Source organism: Lytechinus variegatus, chromosome 7 (assembly GCF_018143015.1).
Source record: "Lytechinus variegatus isolate NC3 chromosome 7, Lvar_3.0, whole genome shotgun sequence".
NCBI classification, from domain to species: domain Eukaryota; kingdom Metazoa; phylum Echinodermata; class Echinoidea; order Temnopleuroida; family Toxopneustidae; genus Lytechinus; species Lytechinus variegatus.
The window spans coordinates 17,275,634-17,292,253 of NC_054746.1; the positions used below are offsets into that span (position 1 = coordinate 17,275,634).

The 16,620-nt window shown below is 33.8% G+C and overlaps 1 protein-coding gene across 4 annotated transcripts in view; it reads right to left on the bottom strand.

Moving 5' to 3' along the window:
* Positions 1-16,620, bottom strand: part of LOC121418597 (transport and Golgi organization protein 1 homolog) — a 42,101-nt gene that overhangs the window by 6,093 nt on the left and 19,388 nt on the right. For 3 of the 4 annotated variants that reach the window (XM_041612556.1, XM_041612555.1, XM_041612553.1), the window contains 12 exons: positions 11,804-13,146; positions 9,508-9,945; positions 8,438-8,557; positions 7,930-7,954; positions 4,586-4,752; positions 3,927-4,037; positions 3,134-3,205; positions 2,516-2,620; positions 2,106-2,137; positions 1,651-1,741; positions 1,144-1,204; positions 463-509 (listed from right to left, as the gene is read on the bottom strand). In XM_041612556.1, coding sequence (XP_041468490.1) covers positions 463-509; positions 1,144-1,204; positions 1,651-1,741; positions 2,106-2,137; positions 2,516-2,620; positions 3,134-3,205; positions 3,927-4,037; positions 4,586-4,752; positions 7,930-7,954; positions 8,438-8,557; positions 9,508-9,945; positions 11,804-13,146 — 2,612 coding nt within the window. The remainder of the gene's footprint in view (positions 1-462; positions 510-1,143; positions 1,205-1,650; positions 1,742-2,105; positions 2,138-2,515; positions 2,621-3,133; positions 3,206-3,926; positions 4,038-4,585; positions 4,753-7,929; positions 7,955-8,437; positions 8,558-9,507; positions 9,946-11,803; positions 13,147-16,620) is intronic. The other variant, XM_041612554.1, reaches the window with a different exon arrangement.

Genomic DNA, 16,620 nt, shown 5'->3' on the forward strand with positions numbered 1-16,620 from the left:
TAACTAGGGTGGATTATGCATATTATTTGTTTTTTTAAGAGAGAGAGGTGTAGATACGCCTTTTTAATAAATTATCCTCATCACAGAACCAAGACCAGGGCCCTGATTCAGAAAAGTTTTGTCATTTTTCCATCGAATGGTGACTTGCATAGAGTCCTTGATTCTGATTGGCTGATGAGCATCATTACCATAGAACTGATGGAAGTTACCATTGGACAGCAAATTTAAATTGTAACTTTTATGCAATGGGACCAAGGCATTATATAATTCACTTATATCTGCTCATTACGGTCATAGGTAAATTTTAGGGGTTAGGCAAAATAACTGCCTGGTAACGTACACACACACCCCAAAAAAATGATTTCATCACTAAGAGTATACTATTTTTCAAATCATTTAAAGCGATTCTACACAGATAAAAAATATTGTAAAAATCATTTTTATAATAGAAACTTTTCTTACTCTTGTAACATCCATAAGCTGTTGTATTCTAGATTCTGAGTCAACTTCTGCAAAAGCAAGAAAGCAAGAGAGTTATATTAATGTTACAATATTGATAAATTTCCTCATAGGTAGAAGATATTGCTTTAGATGAAACGAGAGTTAAATCATACTGTTTCTTGTGTATAATCAACAATGTCTGAAAGGAGACTTGATAGCTCAGTAAGTAGAGCAAGGGTTTCAGATTCTGGTGACCCAAATTCGAATCCCACTTGGTGCGCTAGTGCCATTTGGTAAGGCATTAATCCTCATTACCTGGTTCCTCGGAGAGGAGATTAAGCCATCGGTCTTCTGGTTGCTTGCTCACAAGCATTCATGCTTTCTTAGCAATGAGGTAAAAAAACACTATCGAAACACAATGTTTAGGCAAAATTGAAATCCTTTCCTATCTCCAAAGTGAAAAATAGTTTTGTAAACCTTCATCCATTATCAGCATGCATCAATAAGATTTGAATGGACAACAGATAACAAGCGATATAAAATATTACAATTTACAAATTAATGCAATTCTAAATAAAAAGATAAGTATAACATCAGTTGCTATTCAATTTCATAATTCTTCTGTTTATTTTTGTTTGTTTGTTCTTGGGGTTAGATAGGAATGTAATCTTCAAATAATTACAAAATATACAGTCCTCATACCTGGTCCTTCTTTTTGTATATGTTCTAATCCTTTCAGTTGTAGTAGACAGTCTTTCAATACCTGTATCATAAATAAAAGATTTATTCATGACGTGCTGTAGTACCACAGTTTTTCAATATCTGTATCAAATATAAGATTCATTTATTATTTATTGCATCATATAAAGAGACTAGAATAAACAGAAAATTGTGATATTGATCTGCATTGCATTACTTACATCTCACTTAATCCATTAGATTACTACACACAAGAATAACCAAATACTATATTAAAATATACTTTCTCTCACAAATATTTCTATGACAATTACATCAAATTATCTCATTAAGATGCCAGTAGAAGAGCTCTGGAGACAATTACTGACACCATTTTGTGCCACATATATTCCAATAGTAATTGTGTTTTATTGTAGACTAACAGGCTGTAAACTATAAGCAACTACCATATTGATTTTCCAGAGACCATTCTAACATGATTTTCTGTCTTTGCAAATTGCTCAAACTTACCTCTATTTCATTGTCTTTATATGTTAATGATTCCTCCATATCTTTCTTCTCTGTTGTAATCAATTTAATCTGTTCTGAAAGTTCGGAGACTCTGCAAGTATATAAAATCAATAATAAATCATAATACCAAACCATAATACTGTTCAACTATCACATATATCTATATCCAATGTGTCTTGACAATGTCTAGCAAAAAGATGGTAATCGTTCAGCAAAACATTTTTTATAGTCATGTCTATCTTATATGGCACATAATTATATTGATTATCATCTATACCATGCATCTTACTGAAGTTAATCAATTTCAATACCAAAGTGAATCAAATTAATATTCTTTCATCCAAGTAGTTGCTGGCAATGCGGCAATGCGTATAGCATTTTGAAGAAAAAACTCTTTATCTCTTGGAAAATCTAAACTCAATTCAACCAACAACAACAAAAATGGTTTAACTCACCTTTCATTCCATCCTTTAATTTCATCTTCAAGCTGTCAAGAGGAAAAATAGCCATGAATTCATTAAAAGAAGATTGTATGGTTTTCCTACATACAATTTGAGTATAAGGGATGTATAAACTTTATAACAGCTCTGCTGAATATGATACATAAATACAGCAGTTTGTTCTTACATCAGCTACACTATATAAATAGACTTATCATTATTCAAAGCCCTTATATATTCACAAATCACATTTTGAATACAACCCTCCCATTTCTATGAGAAATTATCGTGGGAAAAGATCTTACGAATGCAACATAATAAATGCAGATGAAACAGGTTAGTGATGAAAGAACAAGAGGTTTGTCCTCTTTTTTCTTCGAAAGTATCAAGTAATAAAAGGTTACTTGAAAGACTGGTATCCTCACCATTTCTTTGCTGGTATCAAGTTGTTGTTTCTGTTCTTCTAATGTACCGATATTGTGCTCAAGATGAGAACATTCTTCCTCACCAGCATACACCTTTCCTTGCAGCTGTGAAGTGAGATCAGAACATATTCAGATTCATTTACAGGTCTAATCAAATACAACTTTAATTCATTACCATGTACGAATTTACAACATGTTTGAGGTTTGTAAAAACAAAGCAACAAGCTTTGAAACTACAGATACCAAATGGTATTATTTGGAAAAAGAATGAAAAGAACTCATTTACTTGAATCATTTCGAAACACAACACACTTACAATATTGGTGTAGATTCTCATTTCACATTTACAATAGTATATGCACTGATATGTCTTATTATATGAGATAAATGCAAATTTTCATGAAACAAAATTCTTGGGGCCTACAACACTGAGCTTAGCAAATGATCATGATTTTTTTAATGATTAATTACATGACAAAAATAAACTCAATGATCAACCATCAAGTTTTGTGCTATGGGCCCCTGAATACACTTTTGGTTTAAATGTTCAATCAACAGCATAATATCAATCAGAAAGAAAGGGAAGGGATGGGTATTATATCACTATATGCAACTTACATCATTCACTTGACTGTTCAAATCTGAAATGGTTTTCTGTGATTTCTTTACTTGCTGTTCCAATGCTTTGATCTGCAATACAAAAACACAAGTAATTACATCCACAACGCAATAAATCAATCAACTTTAAAAACTTTTTTTTTAATCAAGTTTTACTATGGTCAAAAGAATAGGGGTGACTACCACACCTCTAACAAATATTCAAAAATTGTTTGAATCTACTTAATCACCTAATGGTATTTTGAAGTAGTAGATAACTGAACAGTTCCTTAAAACTATGTACCTGTAGTTACATCAAGCAATGATTTCAATAGGAAGTCTTTAAAATCAAGGTTAATTGTCAGCATACCATGGTGGCTCTAGATCTGGTTTATTTACATAAACACAACTCCGTAAAATAATAAAATACAGATGAAAAATTACAATGACACAGATAGGCACATGAGTGACAATGAACTCTTATCATTACTCACGAAAAGACCAACAAATCTGGCTGGAACAGCATGCTTTTTTTGTCAATTTCTCAGCAATTACACATTTTCTGCCGAAATCATTTACCACATATTTTTTAAAATTATACTGTACATACAAACACTTGGGAAGTTATTTCATTGGATTGTGTATGAACTCATTTTTACATTGTTACAACTGGCACTTATGTTTAGGCTGCATTCTCTATACACCTATCAATGATTCTTACAGACCTAATTTGTAAATTCCTTTCATCTGCTTTAACATGAGAAGAGCATGAAAGTTCATAATTATTCCAAAGTATCTGAGAACAATGTTGTACCTTCTGTTGACTAGACTCATGCTCAGATGTCTTCTTTTTAATAGCTGCTTTCATCTGTTCTATCTCTTTCTGCTGCTCTTTAGAGGTGTGAGTTATTTCCTTGTATTTTGTCTGTAAAGAAAAATCATTGGTATTATAAATTATATGCCATTGAATTAGAATATGGGAAAGTGAAAAGTCACATTTAAATCACAACTTGCAATATAAACCATTTTATCATTATCTTTGAACCACTTAACAAACCCATACAAGCATTCAATGACATCGACGAAAATTACAACAAGAAATAAGGGATTTGTATCTGTTCTTTCTGTTATTACTGCTACTTTTATTTTGTATAATTATGATCAAATTTTGTTCAGAGAATTATGACTTTACTCATTTTCTTGAAGCAAAATTTTGTTTTAGGTAATTCCATAAAATAATCAACCTTCTGTGTACATCCAACCCATGAATTTATCCTATCTTACCTCATTTCACAAAGTGCTCAAGCCTTGATAATTTGAGGGTGTTACAAATTTTCATACAAACTAGAAAACAGAAACATATTATTTCAGGAAAGTCCAATATATATGTGGTCAGACATACAAGTTCACAAAAACCTAGTCATGTATATCACAGCATTAACAAACTAGATTGCATTGCATTGCTATGAATACCTCTAACTTTGACTTGTCACTGCCGGTACGTTCAGTCGAGGTCTTCAGCTCAAAGTATTCTAGGTTCTGTTTCTGGAACTGAGTGTTGGTCATATCAAGGGCATCCATGACTTCAGCCTTCTGAGCAGTGAGTACATCAACTTCACGACTTAATCTCTCCTGGATACCTAACAGTAGACAATACAGACAGAATGCTTACGTGATGATGATGTCTTGATCATCACACCAATAAGGGTTTGATTTAAAAAAAAAAATTGATGGTCAAAATCTTTTTAATATAACTTATTCAAACAATACACCCTTTGGGGTATATTCCAAAGTACTATTGTCAATGGTATTCATACCTGGGGGACGTTTCATAAAGCTGTTCATAAGTTAAGAGTGACTTAAGAAATACTGTTGATCCTTTCTAGTGGTAAATGTTATTTACCATTAACCTCAATAGTGATTATTTAGCATGTAAGAGAGTTTCACCAGTCATTCTTAAAGTCGCTCTTAACTTATGGACAGCTTTATGAAACACCCACCTCACAGCAGACACGACTGTCCCCACAGTTCCTACCATAATACAGTGCGTATCAAAAAAAAGTTTACACTTAGAAAAAATCCTGTAAAATTATATATTTGTAATATCCTAAAGATTTTTCCACATTTTAACATTGGTACAGATCCATTTAAGCAAATGACGATATAACTGTCGAAAAATATTTTCGCTTGAGTGAGCACCACTTACTTTTGAAAAGTTAGTGAAAAATGATTTGCGCAGAACTTGGAAATAGTTATGCGAATAAAAGTAGACCTTAATCATGAAGAACACGTGGAATTTAGCTAGTAAATTGATTTGATGATATCTTTTACCTTTTTTAACTTGTTTCCTTGCCCAAAACACTTCGAAGAGTACATTGCACCCAACCCACACACCGAGGCCATCTTGACGATATTTGCTTTACACTGAGCTGTGATTTACATAAAATGCCTAAGGCTTCATTTTCATTTTATTAATCATTGTCAAGCTTGGGAAAAGTGTGGAGGAAACAAGTATCAAATTAAAAATGAAATGTAAACCCACTTTAATGATACAAACTTAGTGAAAAATGCTGGAGATGTCTGATATAAACTTTTGTTCAGATTCAGTTATGTCCTCAGATCCAGCTGGCACACAAACGGGTAAAGGTTGTGTATACTAAGTGTTGAAATTTCAATTTGGGTGGCAAAATTGTTACAAAATGCTGGAATGTATCCGTTTTATTTCAATCGACTAAAATTGCAAGGGAAATGTATGAGAAATGTTTCGCAGGGTAAGTTTGATTTCGCCCTTTCCCCTTGACACAGCGTGAAAACTAGCATTTCTGCGCAAACAGATTTCTGCGAGCTTTACAAAAATGGACACTGCTCACTCAAGTGTAACATTCTGTCAAAACTTTTACTTTCATTAGATAGATGAGACCCAAACCCAAGATTATATGTGAAAAAAATATCCACATGTTGTATATTTTTTAATTTCCTGGGGCGGTATTCTGAAAACGTTCTTATCTTAATTTTGTTCTTATCTACGTCACTTTCTTAAATTGGTATTCTGAAAACGTTCTTATCTTTTTCTTATCTTTTGTTCTTATCTTTGTTCTTATCTTGCTCTCCACCCAATGCTGAGCGCGTAAAGTTACAACTCGCGCATATAATACCAAAGCGCGCTAAAAGAACAGAATGTAGATAAGTGGTATTCTGAAAACATTCTTATCTTTTTTCTTTCTTATCTTTCACGATATTTAAGATAATATTTAAGATAGCTAGAGGGTTATCACATCTCACGATGTCCGCGTTTTTTCTTGCTCAAAATCGATGGCCTCTAGTAGTAACAAGTACCCACAAGTATTCCTCCCACCATTTATTTCATTCACCCTTTATTTTGCCCGTCTCTTTTTTTTATCCCTTCTTTCTTTTCCATTTTTTATTCCTTTCTATCTGTCTGTCTTTCTTCTATTAACTTTTTCTTTATTCTTTCCATTGATTTTTTTTCGTTTTTTTCCCAACTTTTTATTTTCCCTTTCGTTTTCTTTTTCTTTCTTTCTTTCCTTCTTTCTTTCTTTTTTTTTCTTTCTTTCCTTATTTCTTTTTTCTATGAATTTACCTTTCTTTCTTTATCTTTTTTGTAGTCTTCATATTTGCGTCAAATTTCCTTTCATTTTTTTCTCTCATCTTTATTTCTTTGTTTAATTTTCTTTTTTTCTCTCTTCCTTCACTTTTTACATTTTTATTCCCTTTTTTCTCTTTCTTTTTATTTCTTTCTAACTTTCTTTCATTCGTTTTTTTTTTTAGACTTTTTTTCTTTTTTGGTTCCTTGTTTATTTATTTTATCTTATATTAGTTTGACCTTTTTCTATTTTTGTGTGTATTCCTTTTAGTTAATTTCTTTTTTTTCTTCATTTTTGTTCCTTCACTTTATCATGGATAATTGTTCTATTTTTTTTCTTCCTTTTCCTTCTTTTATTCATTCTATTTTCTTTTTTTTTATTTTTGAATTCTTTTTGCTTGTTTTCTTTCGTTTACTCTTTATTTTTTCATTATTTTCTGCTTTGTCACTTTCATCTTTTTTTCTGCTTCATTCTGACCCTTTTCTGTCTTCTTTCTTTCATACCTACTTACTTTCTTTCTTCATATTTTGTTCTTTATTCGTACCTGCTTTATTTACTTTTCTTACTTTTTTTTGCACGTGGACGTCTCGAAATAATAAAATCAGTCATTGCGTATAAAATGCCTATTTCGCGCAATGCGCCAGAAACGGTGAACGCGCAGCGCCCATGATATTCTCTTCACATAAGGAACGCTTCTATTGGTTAAACTGCCAATATAAAGCGCATTTTGATTGGTAAAATCTTAAAAATGGGCGTGTTTGAGATAAGAAGGGGGCAGTCCTTACAGAGATAAGAACGCGTTAAGAAGATTTTCAGAATACCGATTTGCAATGATTTTAGCGTCTTCTTATCTCAGTGAGATAAGATAAAAGATAAGAACAAAGATAAGAACGTTTTCAGAATACCACCCCAGGGCTTTTTCAAAGTGTAAACTTTTTTTTGATACGCACTGTATAACTAATGGGCGAAGTTTTTTAGATGAACCTCAGAAATAAATGTTTGAATTTTGCAAAAAGGAGCCAATTTCATATAGTGACGTGTAACATTGGATAATCACTAAGATCTTTGACAGTATGTACCCAACACACACCCCCCCCCAAAAAAAAATGAAATAAATAAAACATGCCTCAGCCTCAATTATCACCCAAAATCAATCATAACATTCTAACCCTTAATAAAACTAAGACAATCAAGGTAAATAAATCCACTTACTTCTACTTCTTCTTGAACTGCATACCTGTATAAATATGGAAAAGGTAAGAAATTGTAGTCAGACGGATTAAATTTTATCTATAACAGATCATGAACAATTTTTTTTCTTCTAAATTTCAATACTTGATTCATTCGATTTGTTATGAAAAGATATTTGGCACGACAAAATCTTAATATGGAGCTGAATAGAGACATGCTGAAAATTTAAGTGTTCTATTCATTCTTGCATTCATCTTGATTAGTGCAAGACCACAAATTTTGAGCATGTTTTTATTTAAGCACCATTTCAAGTTAATTGTTAAGTAAGACAATTAAACATAGGAAGTAAATGTACATTTTTGTGATGACTGCTATTAAAATGCTATGCAATATATAAAAAGCTACCTACCTCTACATGCGAGGTTTACTCTCACTCCAAGAGAAGAGGTGCGTAAAGAGATATGAGCTAATGAAAATCAGGTACTCTTTAATTCATTGCAAGATTCTACAGATACAGAGCACTACTCACCCAACAGCAGAACATAAGCATGAAGAAAGTGAACATGGAAGCTTCAAAGATGATGATGAACATCCATGGAATTCCAAGAAAGTTGGGTTGTTGAATTGCGCGCTGAAACTCAATAGGCAACTGTTGAATAAATTAAAGGCAATTTTACATACATGACTGGTAATGATGTAATAATAACAATAGCAATAATTATTATTATACTTGCTTATATATGTACATGTATAGTGCTTAACACTGACTTCATCATAAATGTCTAAGCTCTCTACGGTAATGCAACATAATTACCTTGGCTTTAGCAGATGTAGGTTAACAAAGACAATACAGACTTCAAACTGCATCACATTTAGTTTTTAGCATTCTTTAAAAGCAATACCCAAGTGAACAAATATTAAAAGTGTATCTCATCATAGAAAGAGCTTTTACAAAGTTAAAACAATCACAATTTATGTTTAGCTACTTTCAAATAAGAGAGACCAAAAATGAGATAAAAATATGGTATTGATTCCTGGGGAGCGTTTCATGAAAGGACTTGTCGGACGTTTTATCTGACAAGTCTTGTTTTATCCAACAGTTACTATAGTAACAGTGCTTCTCAACCAATCAGAATCCAGGAAAGTTGTCAGATCTGACAACTTGTCGGACGAAAATATTGATGAAACGCCCCCTGAACATAACAAAATACAATAATAATAATACCAACATGCTTATATAAGCGCACTGCCAAATGCGTCCTTATGCGCTTCATTAGATATTATTACCCTGGCTTTAGTCCAGCGCAGTGGCATTTCAACGAATAAATTCCTACCAGGTACCCATTTACTATACCTGGGTCGAGTGCAGCACAATGTGGATAAATTTCGTGCCGAAGGAAATTATGGCATAGCTGGGATTCGAACCAACGATCCTGTTTCAAAGTCTGAAGACTAATCCACTGGGCCACAATGCTCCAAAAATATGTAGCGTTATAAATCTATAAAACTTATATCATAATATGTAAATCAAACTTAGTACCTGTCAAAAGAAAACAAAAATCACCAAATAAGTTCAAATTTAGTGCAATATATATTCACCATTTCAAACATGGGCATGAGAATGGAGCGGTTCAGTTCTTCTATGGCCGGCTCCAGATTCCTCAACATCTCCCCAAACCAATCACCTCCTGAACCCGTTCCATTCTGTTCCTCCTGGTGCTCTGGTACTTCTTCTATTGTAACCCCGTCATCCTGGAGCCCCCCATTCTCCTCCCTGGTGTAGATCTGGTGATGGAAGCCCTCTCCTTCATGGCTATTATCCTCCTCTTGGTTACTGGTATCTAGGACCAAATCAACTGGTATCTCCTGCACATCCTCAGGTCTCTCCTGTGCATCCTCGGGTCTCTCCTCCACACCATCTCCATCAAAAGGATGGCTATGCTCTAGATCCTCAGCATTCTCTTCATCCAAAGGATGGTCATGATCGCGACCCTCGGCATCCTCTGGGGTTTCTTCTTCATTAACCTGTAGGGGAAACTAATCAGTGAATGGTTAAAGGCAAACTTGATTGTGAGGACCCACTACCAAAGATAGACATCCTTTATCTTCCAGGAAGATTAAATATGATGATAAAGATGATAGAAAGCGTTTGATTGTGATAGATGCAGAACATTCAAATGCACCGACTTCTTCAACAAAGTTATTATTTGACTATGCAAATTCCACTTTCATGATAAACACTCCTTTTCTTGCTGGGTGGTTAACTATGAGGATAATAATGATGATCCAAAGAATTTTGACTGCCATTTTTTATTCAGAACAGTCAAATGTACAGACTCCTTCAACAGAGTTTAAGTATTTAAGTGTCTGATGGATTTATAGTTTGGACAAAAGCTCTGAAGTGCCCCAGATAGTCAATTTCATGGGAAGATGGAATAATAATGAATTACAGAGGAACACTTGGACCTGTAAATGAATCACAGGAGGAATGAAAGGGTAAACCATTAACCCGTATCTATTTATGCATGAATGATATATTTTTCTAATGGTGATCAAATTAAAGAATATTAACTTGTCTCTAGCTTGGTATTCAGTCTCATTGATGTTCATGAACAAAATTTAGTTTATGCCTTGATATTGAAACATGGTTTTATTTTCCTTTTTAATTTGATATATGTGCAGTGTCCAAATTATGAAAACTGAATAATCAGCAATATGGATTTTTATACAAATGTTAATTGATTCTAGCATGTTGGACAGTTGGAAGGCAAATTACAGTTGTAGATTTTAGAATGAGAAAAGAGCACTTGTGTGAAATTTGTAAAAATTTGCAATATAATGCATTGAGTATTGTTTAAAATCATAAAATGGATACATATGAAAAATGAGACAGCTACTGAGAAATCCTACACCCAAATATATACACCGATATAGCACAATGAAAACATCAACTGGATCTAAATATTAAAGGGAAGGTCCGGGCTGAAAATATTTTTATATTCTAATACATAGAGTAGAATTCACTTAGCAATATTTTGTGAAAACAGTCGTCATAAATATTCATTAGGTGGGCTGATGATGTCACATCTCCACTTGTTCATTTGTATTTTATTATATAAAATTCGGTTTGTTTAAATTTTTTCCTCCAAGAACTAGAACAATGACAACTGATTTAGTGCATTAGATATTTATTGCTGCATTTTATTTCATTCTAAGGGAGACATATTCACAAGTAAGAAATAATGAAAAAAATATGATTTTATGTAATAACATAAGAAAACAGAAAGTGGAGATGTGACATCATCAGCCCACCTAATGAATATTCATGACGACTGTTTTCACAAAATATTGCTAAACTTTAAACTTCAATAACTTTATTATTTGTTATCCGATTTCGATGACATTTTCGGCATTTTGCTCAATGAATTCTACTCTATTTATCAAGGTATAAATACTTTCAGCCCGGACCATCCCTTTAAAGACATATTATGGAAAGTGACCAGAGTAAACATGAGAATAGCTGCTGGGTAACATATGATTTTAAAGCATAAAGTAAACATATATATTACACATGAATTAAAAAAAAAGTATGTTGGGCAATTCCATAATGTATATATGCACATATTTCCAACCCACAATATGTGGAACCTTTATAATTTGACTGGTTCTGTTTTCTAGTTCACATGAAAATTTGTAATACTCTAAAATTATCATGGCTTGAGCACTTGCAAAGTGAAGTAAGAATCAAGTAAAATGAAGGTTGGTCATACATAATAGTTGATTATTTCATGAAATTGCCCAACTAAAAAACCTCTGTTCCCATGTAATTATGAAGAGACATGATCTTTGAAACAAGTATAGGCCAATCCCATCTGAGATATTTCAATAAACTCACCCGTGTGCTGGTGCGTAATCCAGGCTCCCCATAGCTGCTGTCAGCCAGTTCCTCAACATCCGGTCTGGTATCCACGCCAGGTGGTAGATGGGAATCTAAGTGTGGAGAAGGAACTTCTTCATCATCAATGGTTTCTACTTTATCTTCTACCTGTTCTGTATCTGAGGGTATTGTGACATGGGAATCATTCAATGATGGTTCTTGGCTCTCCTGCTCCTCTGGATCGTTCTGGTCCTCCAGAGCCGACAGAGCTGGATCATCATTGAGAACCTCCAGGGCTGGATCCCCAAAGACATCAGGATTTGAGCCTTTGACCGTGTTCAATTTGGCTGCAAGCTTTACAGGGTCATAGGGATCGTCAGGCGGCACTGGTGGTTGAAGGTTATCACTTGAAAAGTCCTTGTTTTTCAGGATCTCTTCTGCAATATCAATCTTTTCATTAATGGACAGAGGAGGTTCTTCGGTGTCTTCCTGCAAGAGAGCTAATGGATCTACAAAATTGATATCTTCCTCATGTTTATCAACAGGGCTACTTGGTCTTCCTTCTACAACATTAGGTCCCGTAGCTGATGGGGGTATAGCTGTATCTGAATCGTCAAGAGGCACAGATTCATCTTGCATGGCATCCAGTTTCTGTAGATCAATATTATCGTCCATGTGACCCTGTGCCTGATCCATGTGCACAACATCCCCAGGTGCTGGATGTTGTGATCTGAAAGGTGACAAGATGTCCCTTTTAGGTTCTTGAGCCTTGATAAGTAAGTTCTTCTTCAGTTCAGGGTCACGGAGAATCTTCAGCATCTCCTGCTGAATAGCACCTTCTTTGTCCCGGAGTTCTGGGTTGGCATGGAGTTTGTTCAGGATGTTTCTGTAAGCTTCAGGATCAATTTCATCCTCACTTTTAATAGAAAAACTAGATGGAGGTCCAACATCGCTTTCATCACTATCTTCTCTTTTGGGCACATCTACAATATCGCTTGCATGGATGTTAAATGTATTGTATTTCTCGCTAGCAGGTTCTCCAGGCAAAGGTGTTGGTTCTAAATCATTCAAATAGATGGTGGTGCCATCTATTACTTCAAAAGATGGACTTGGCTGAATAGAATCTGGCTGAATCTCATCATTTTGCTTCACAATGTCTTCTTCAATATCATGCTTCCTTTCAATATCCTCCACTTCATCCGTTTCCACACCTTCCCCAATCACATCTTCCTCTTCATTCTTTTGGCTTGTTTCAGAGTCTTGTGTTTTTTCTTCTATTTCTTCTTCATTTTCTTTCTGTGTGTCATTGTCATCTACATGTTCCTCTGTGTTTCCTGTACCCTCTGGTTCTTTTCCTTCATCTGATTAAGAAAGGAAAACAAAATACAACAAAATGTTCTGATTTGTAAAATCACAATCAAAATTCATTTCAACCTTACTACACTGATCATTATTCTATCATGTATCAAAATCTAAATATATCCATGAAAAGATTTCGTACTTGTGGTGGAATTTGATATTTTTTATTCTTCATAAAAAAAATTTCTGATTAGGCAAATCAATCATATAATGTTGATTCTCCTGACCTCATAAATATTTTCTACAGAGAGAGTTATTCAATTTGTGAGACATGTCAATCCCATAAATAATTATACAAATAAATAATGGAAAATATGGAAATATAATTTAGCAATAAAATGAAACCATATTATTTGTACAATTTGTTTGATTAATAATACAGATCATGCATAGTGTAACAATATACATGTAAAATGAAGTATGTTATTTTTCTAATAAATATTGATAAAATATGATCCAACTTACTTTTCTGGAGACAATACAATTTTACAAGTACAATGTATGTGGATAAATGACAATATACATGTACATATAAATATATGAATGAGTTGTATGTTGGAATGGATTAATGATTGCATGCATGACAAAGACGACACAGTGAAAATATAAATATGTTTGAATAACATATAATTGAAAAATTATCATATTTCTTTGCTATTCTTTAGTCCAATGGTATCATCACGAGACAAAAATAATTTATTCTATGATCATTTATTTCTATAAGCAGTAATATTATTTCTTGCAGTAGAAGAAGACTTGGTAGATAGATAATAGATTGATAAGTAGTAGAAGCAGTAATGTAGTAGTAGTAGTAATAGTAGAAGTAGTAGTAGCAGTAGAAGAAGTAGCAGTAGTTATAGTAGTAGTAGTAGAAGTAGTAGTAGTAGTAGTAGTAGTAGTAGTACTAGTAGTAGTAGTAGTAGTAGTACTAGTAGTAGTAGCAGTTTAGAATACTTAGTCTAGTCTTAAAAGAAAGTATAAATAGCAGCATTCCCTGGTGAAGTCGCAGTACAAGTAGGAGAGTAAAATTAACAAGTGGAATGCCTCTGGCCGTCTCACCTGCATCACGCGGTTAATTATATAGCAGCAGTGCTGACTTTGAATACTACTCTAACTCGCACAAGATGTTCAGTGATACATGGTTACTCCTATGTCCACTTTTTATGAACTAGACCAATAAACTTACAGAGATATGATGGTTATTCAACAAAAAACCCAACATGGCCAAAGTTCATTGACCTTACATGACCTTTGACCTTGATCATGTGACCTGAAACTCGAACAGGATGTTCAGTGATACTTGATTACTCTTATGTACAAGTTTCATGAATGAGATCCATAAACTTTCAAAGTTATGATGGTAATTCAACAGATACACCCAATTCGGCCAAAGTTCATTGACCTTTGACCTTGGTCATGTGACCTGAAACGCGCACAGGATGTTCAGTGATACTTAATTACTCTAATGTCCAAGTTTAATGAACTAGACCAATAAACTTTCAAAGTTATGATGGTAATTCAACAGATACCCCCGATTCGGCCAAAGTTCATTGACCCTAAATGACCTTTGACCTTAATCATGAGACCTGAAACTTGCACAAAATGTTCAGCGATGCTTGATTACTATTATGTCCAAGTTTCATGAATCAGATCCATAAACTTTCAAAGTTATGATGGGAATTCAACAGATATCCCCAATTCGGCCAAAGTTCATTGACCCTAAATGACCTTTGACCTTGGTCATGTGACGTGAAACTCATGCAGGATGTTCAGTGATACTTTATTAACCTTATGTCCAAGTTTCATGAACTAGGTCCATATATTTTCTAAGTTATGATGACATTTCAAAAACTTAACCTCAGGTTAAGATTTCGATGTTGATTCCTCCAACATGGTCTAAGTTCATTGACCCTAAATGACCTTTGACCTTGGTCATGTGACATGAAACTCTAATAGGATGTTCAGTAATACTTGATTAACCTTATGGCCAAGTTTTATTAACTAGGTCCATATACTTTCTAAGTTATGATGTCATTTCAAAAACTTAACCTCAGGTTAAGATTTGATGTTGACGCCGCCGCCGTCGCCGTCGGAAAAGCGGCGCCTATAGTCTCACTTTGCTTCGCAGGTGAGACAAAAACAACCTTTTTTTCATGCACTTCCAATTTCATTAATATTCATGTATCATTCCCTAACTATCAAAGTAATTCTCAAATATTCCATTAAGCCCTAAGTCAAATGAGCTCATTCTAAACCTGGCATTTTATTCTAATATACACTGTGCTACACACATGCTTGGATTATATATTTCCTACACTCTATCACATTACAGCATACAAGTATCAATATTCCATGCTATTAAGTTAAAGGAAAGCGATACCCTGGGGAAAATTCACTATTAATGAGATAAGAGAAGAGGATAGATGAAATTGCAAGTTCAATATTAATTGGTTACAAAATAAGAGCTATTAATTTTTAAAGTCTTATCATACTGTCTATGGCATGCCTCGGACTAGATCTTTTGTTTAAAAAATAGCATATTTTTGCAGAAGAAAAATGTTTCAATATATTTTACACACATTTCACACACATAATGCTTAAAATTCATCTACATTTCATGTGTATTCAACTTTATCACATAATTTGCAAGAAATACTTAAGGAGCCAGATGGGCTTATATTCAAACATTTTAAGGAGCCTGTCACAGCTTGACAAGGTTTTGGAGGGCCAAATGCCCATGGGCAACCTTTTCAGTCAAACCCTGCACTGACAATGAATTTAAGACTTGCCATTAACAGTAAACGAGGACTCTTTCAACCCTTCTTAACTTTGTAATTTCATTACCAATTTTCAAAACTAGACCTCCAAAACATAAACATGATTGATTGTTTGTACTGAATTTTATGATTGATCATACACAATAATCAATACAATTAATTGCTCAGCTTTGTGATATGGGGGTCTTGGGTCCCGTAACATAAAGGTTAATTGATCGTACGCTTGATTGTCACGATTGATTGTACATTGTAGTCAATGGAATCAATCACAGAAAAATGTTCTACAATCATTGCTAAGCTTTGTGTTAGGGGCCCCTGGTTACCTCAATTCTATAATTATGTTCTGTCATATTATTATTCCCCGTGTTAAAGTCCTTATCCCCAGTTTCATTCTTATTTGAAGACTTCATTCTCTAAGTATGCATCATGCCAGCAATCAAGTCTAAATACAGATGCAGCTGCAACATACAAATATAGCAACCATCAAACATTCAAGTTAGTATCCACATGCCTCTGAGGGGTAATTTGAGAGGCCCCTTTTTGAAGAAACTTTTTAAAATTTTTGTTCGAAATATCACCAGCTTGAATATATGTATCACTCATGCACACACTAAGCTGATAGGAATCAATTACTTTGCCTCACGTTGCCCGTAACAAGTACATTAACTTTAATAAAACCATGCTATTTGTATATATACA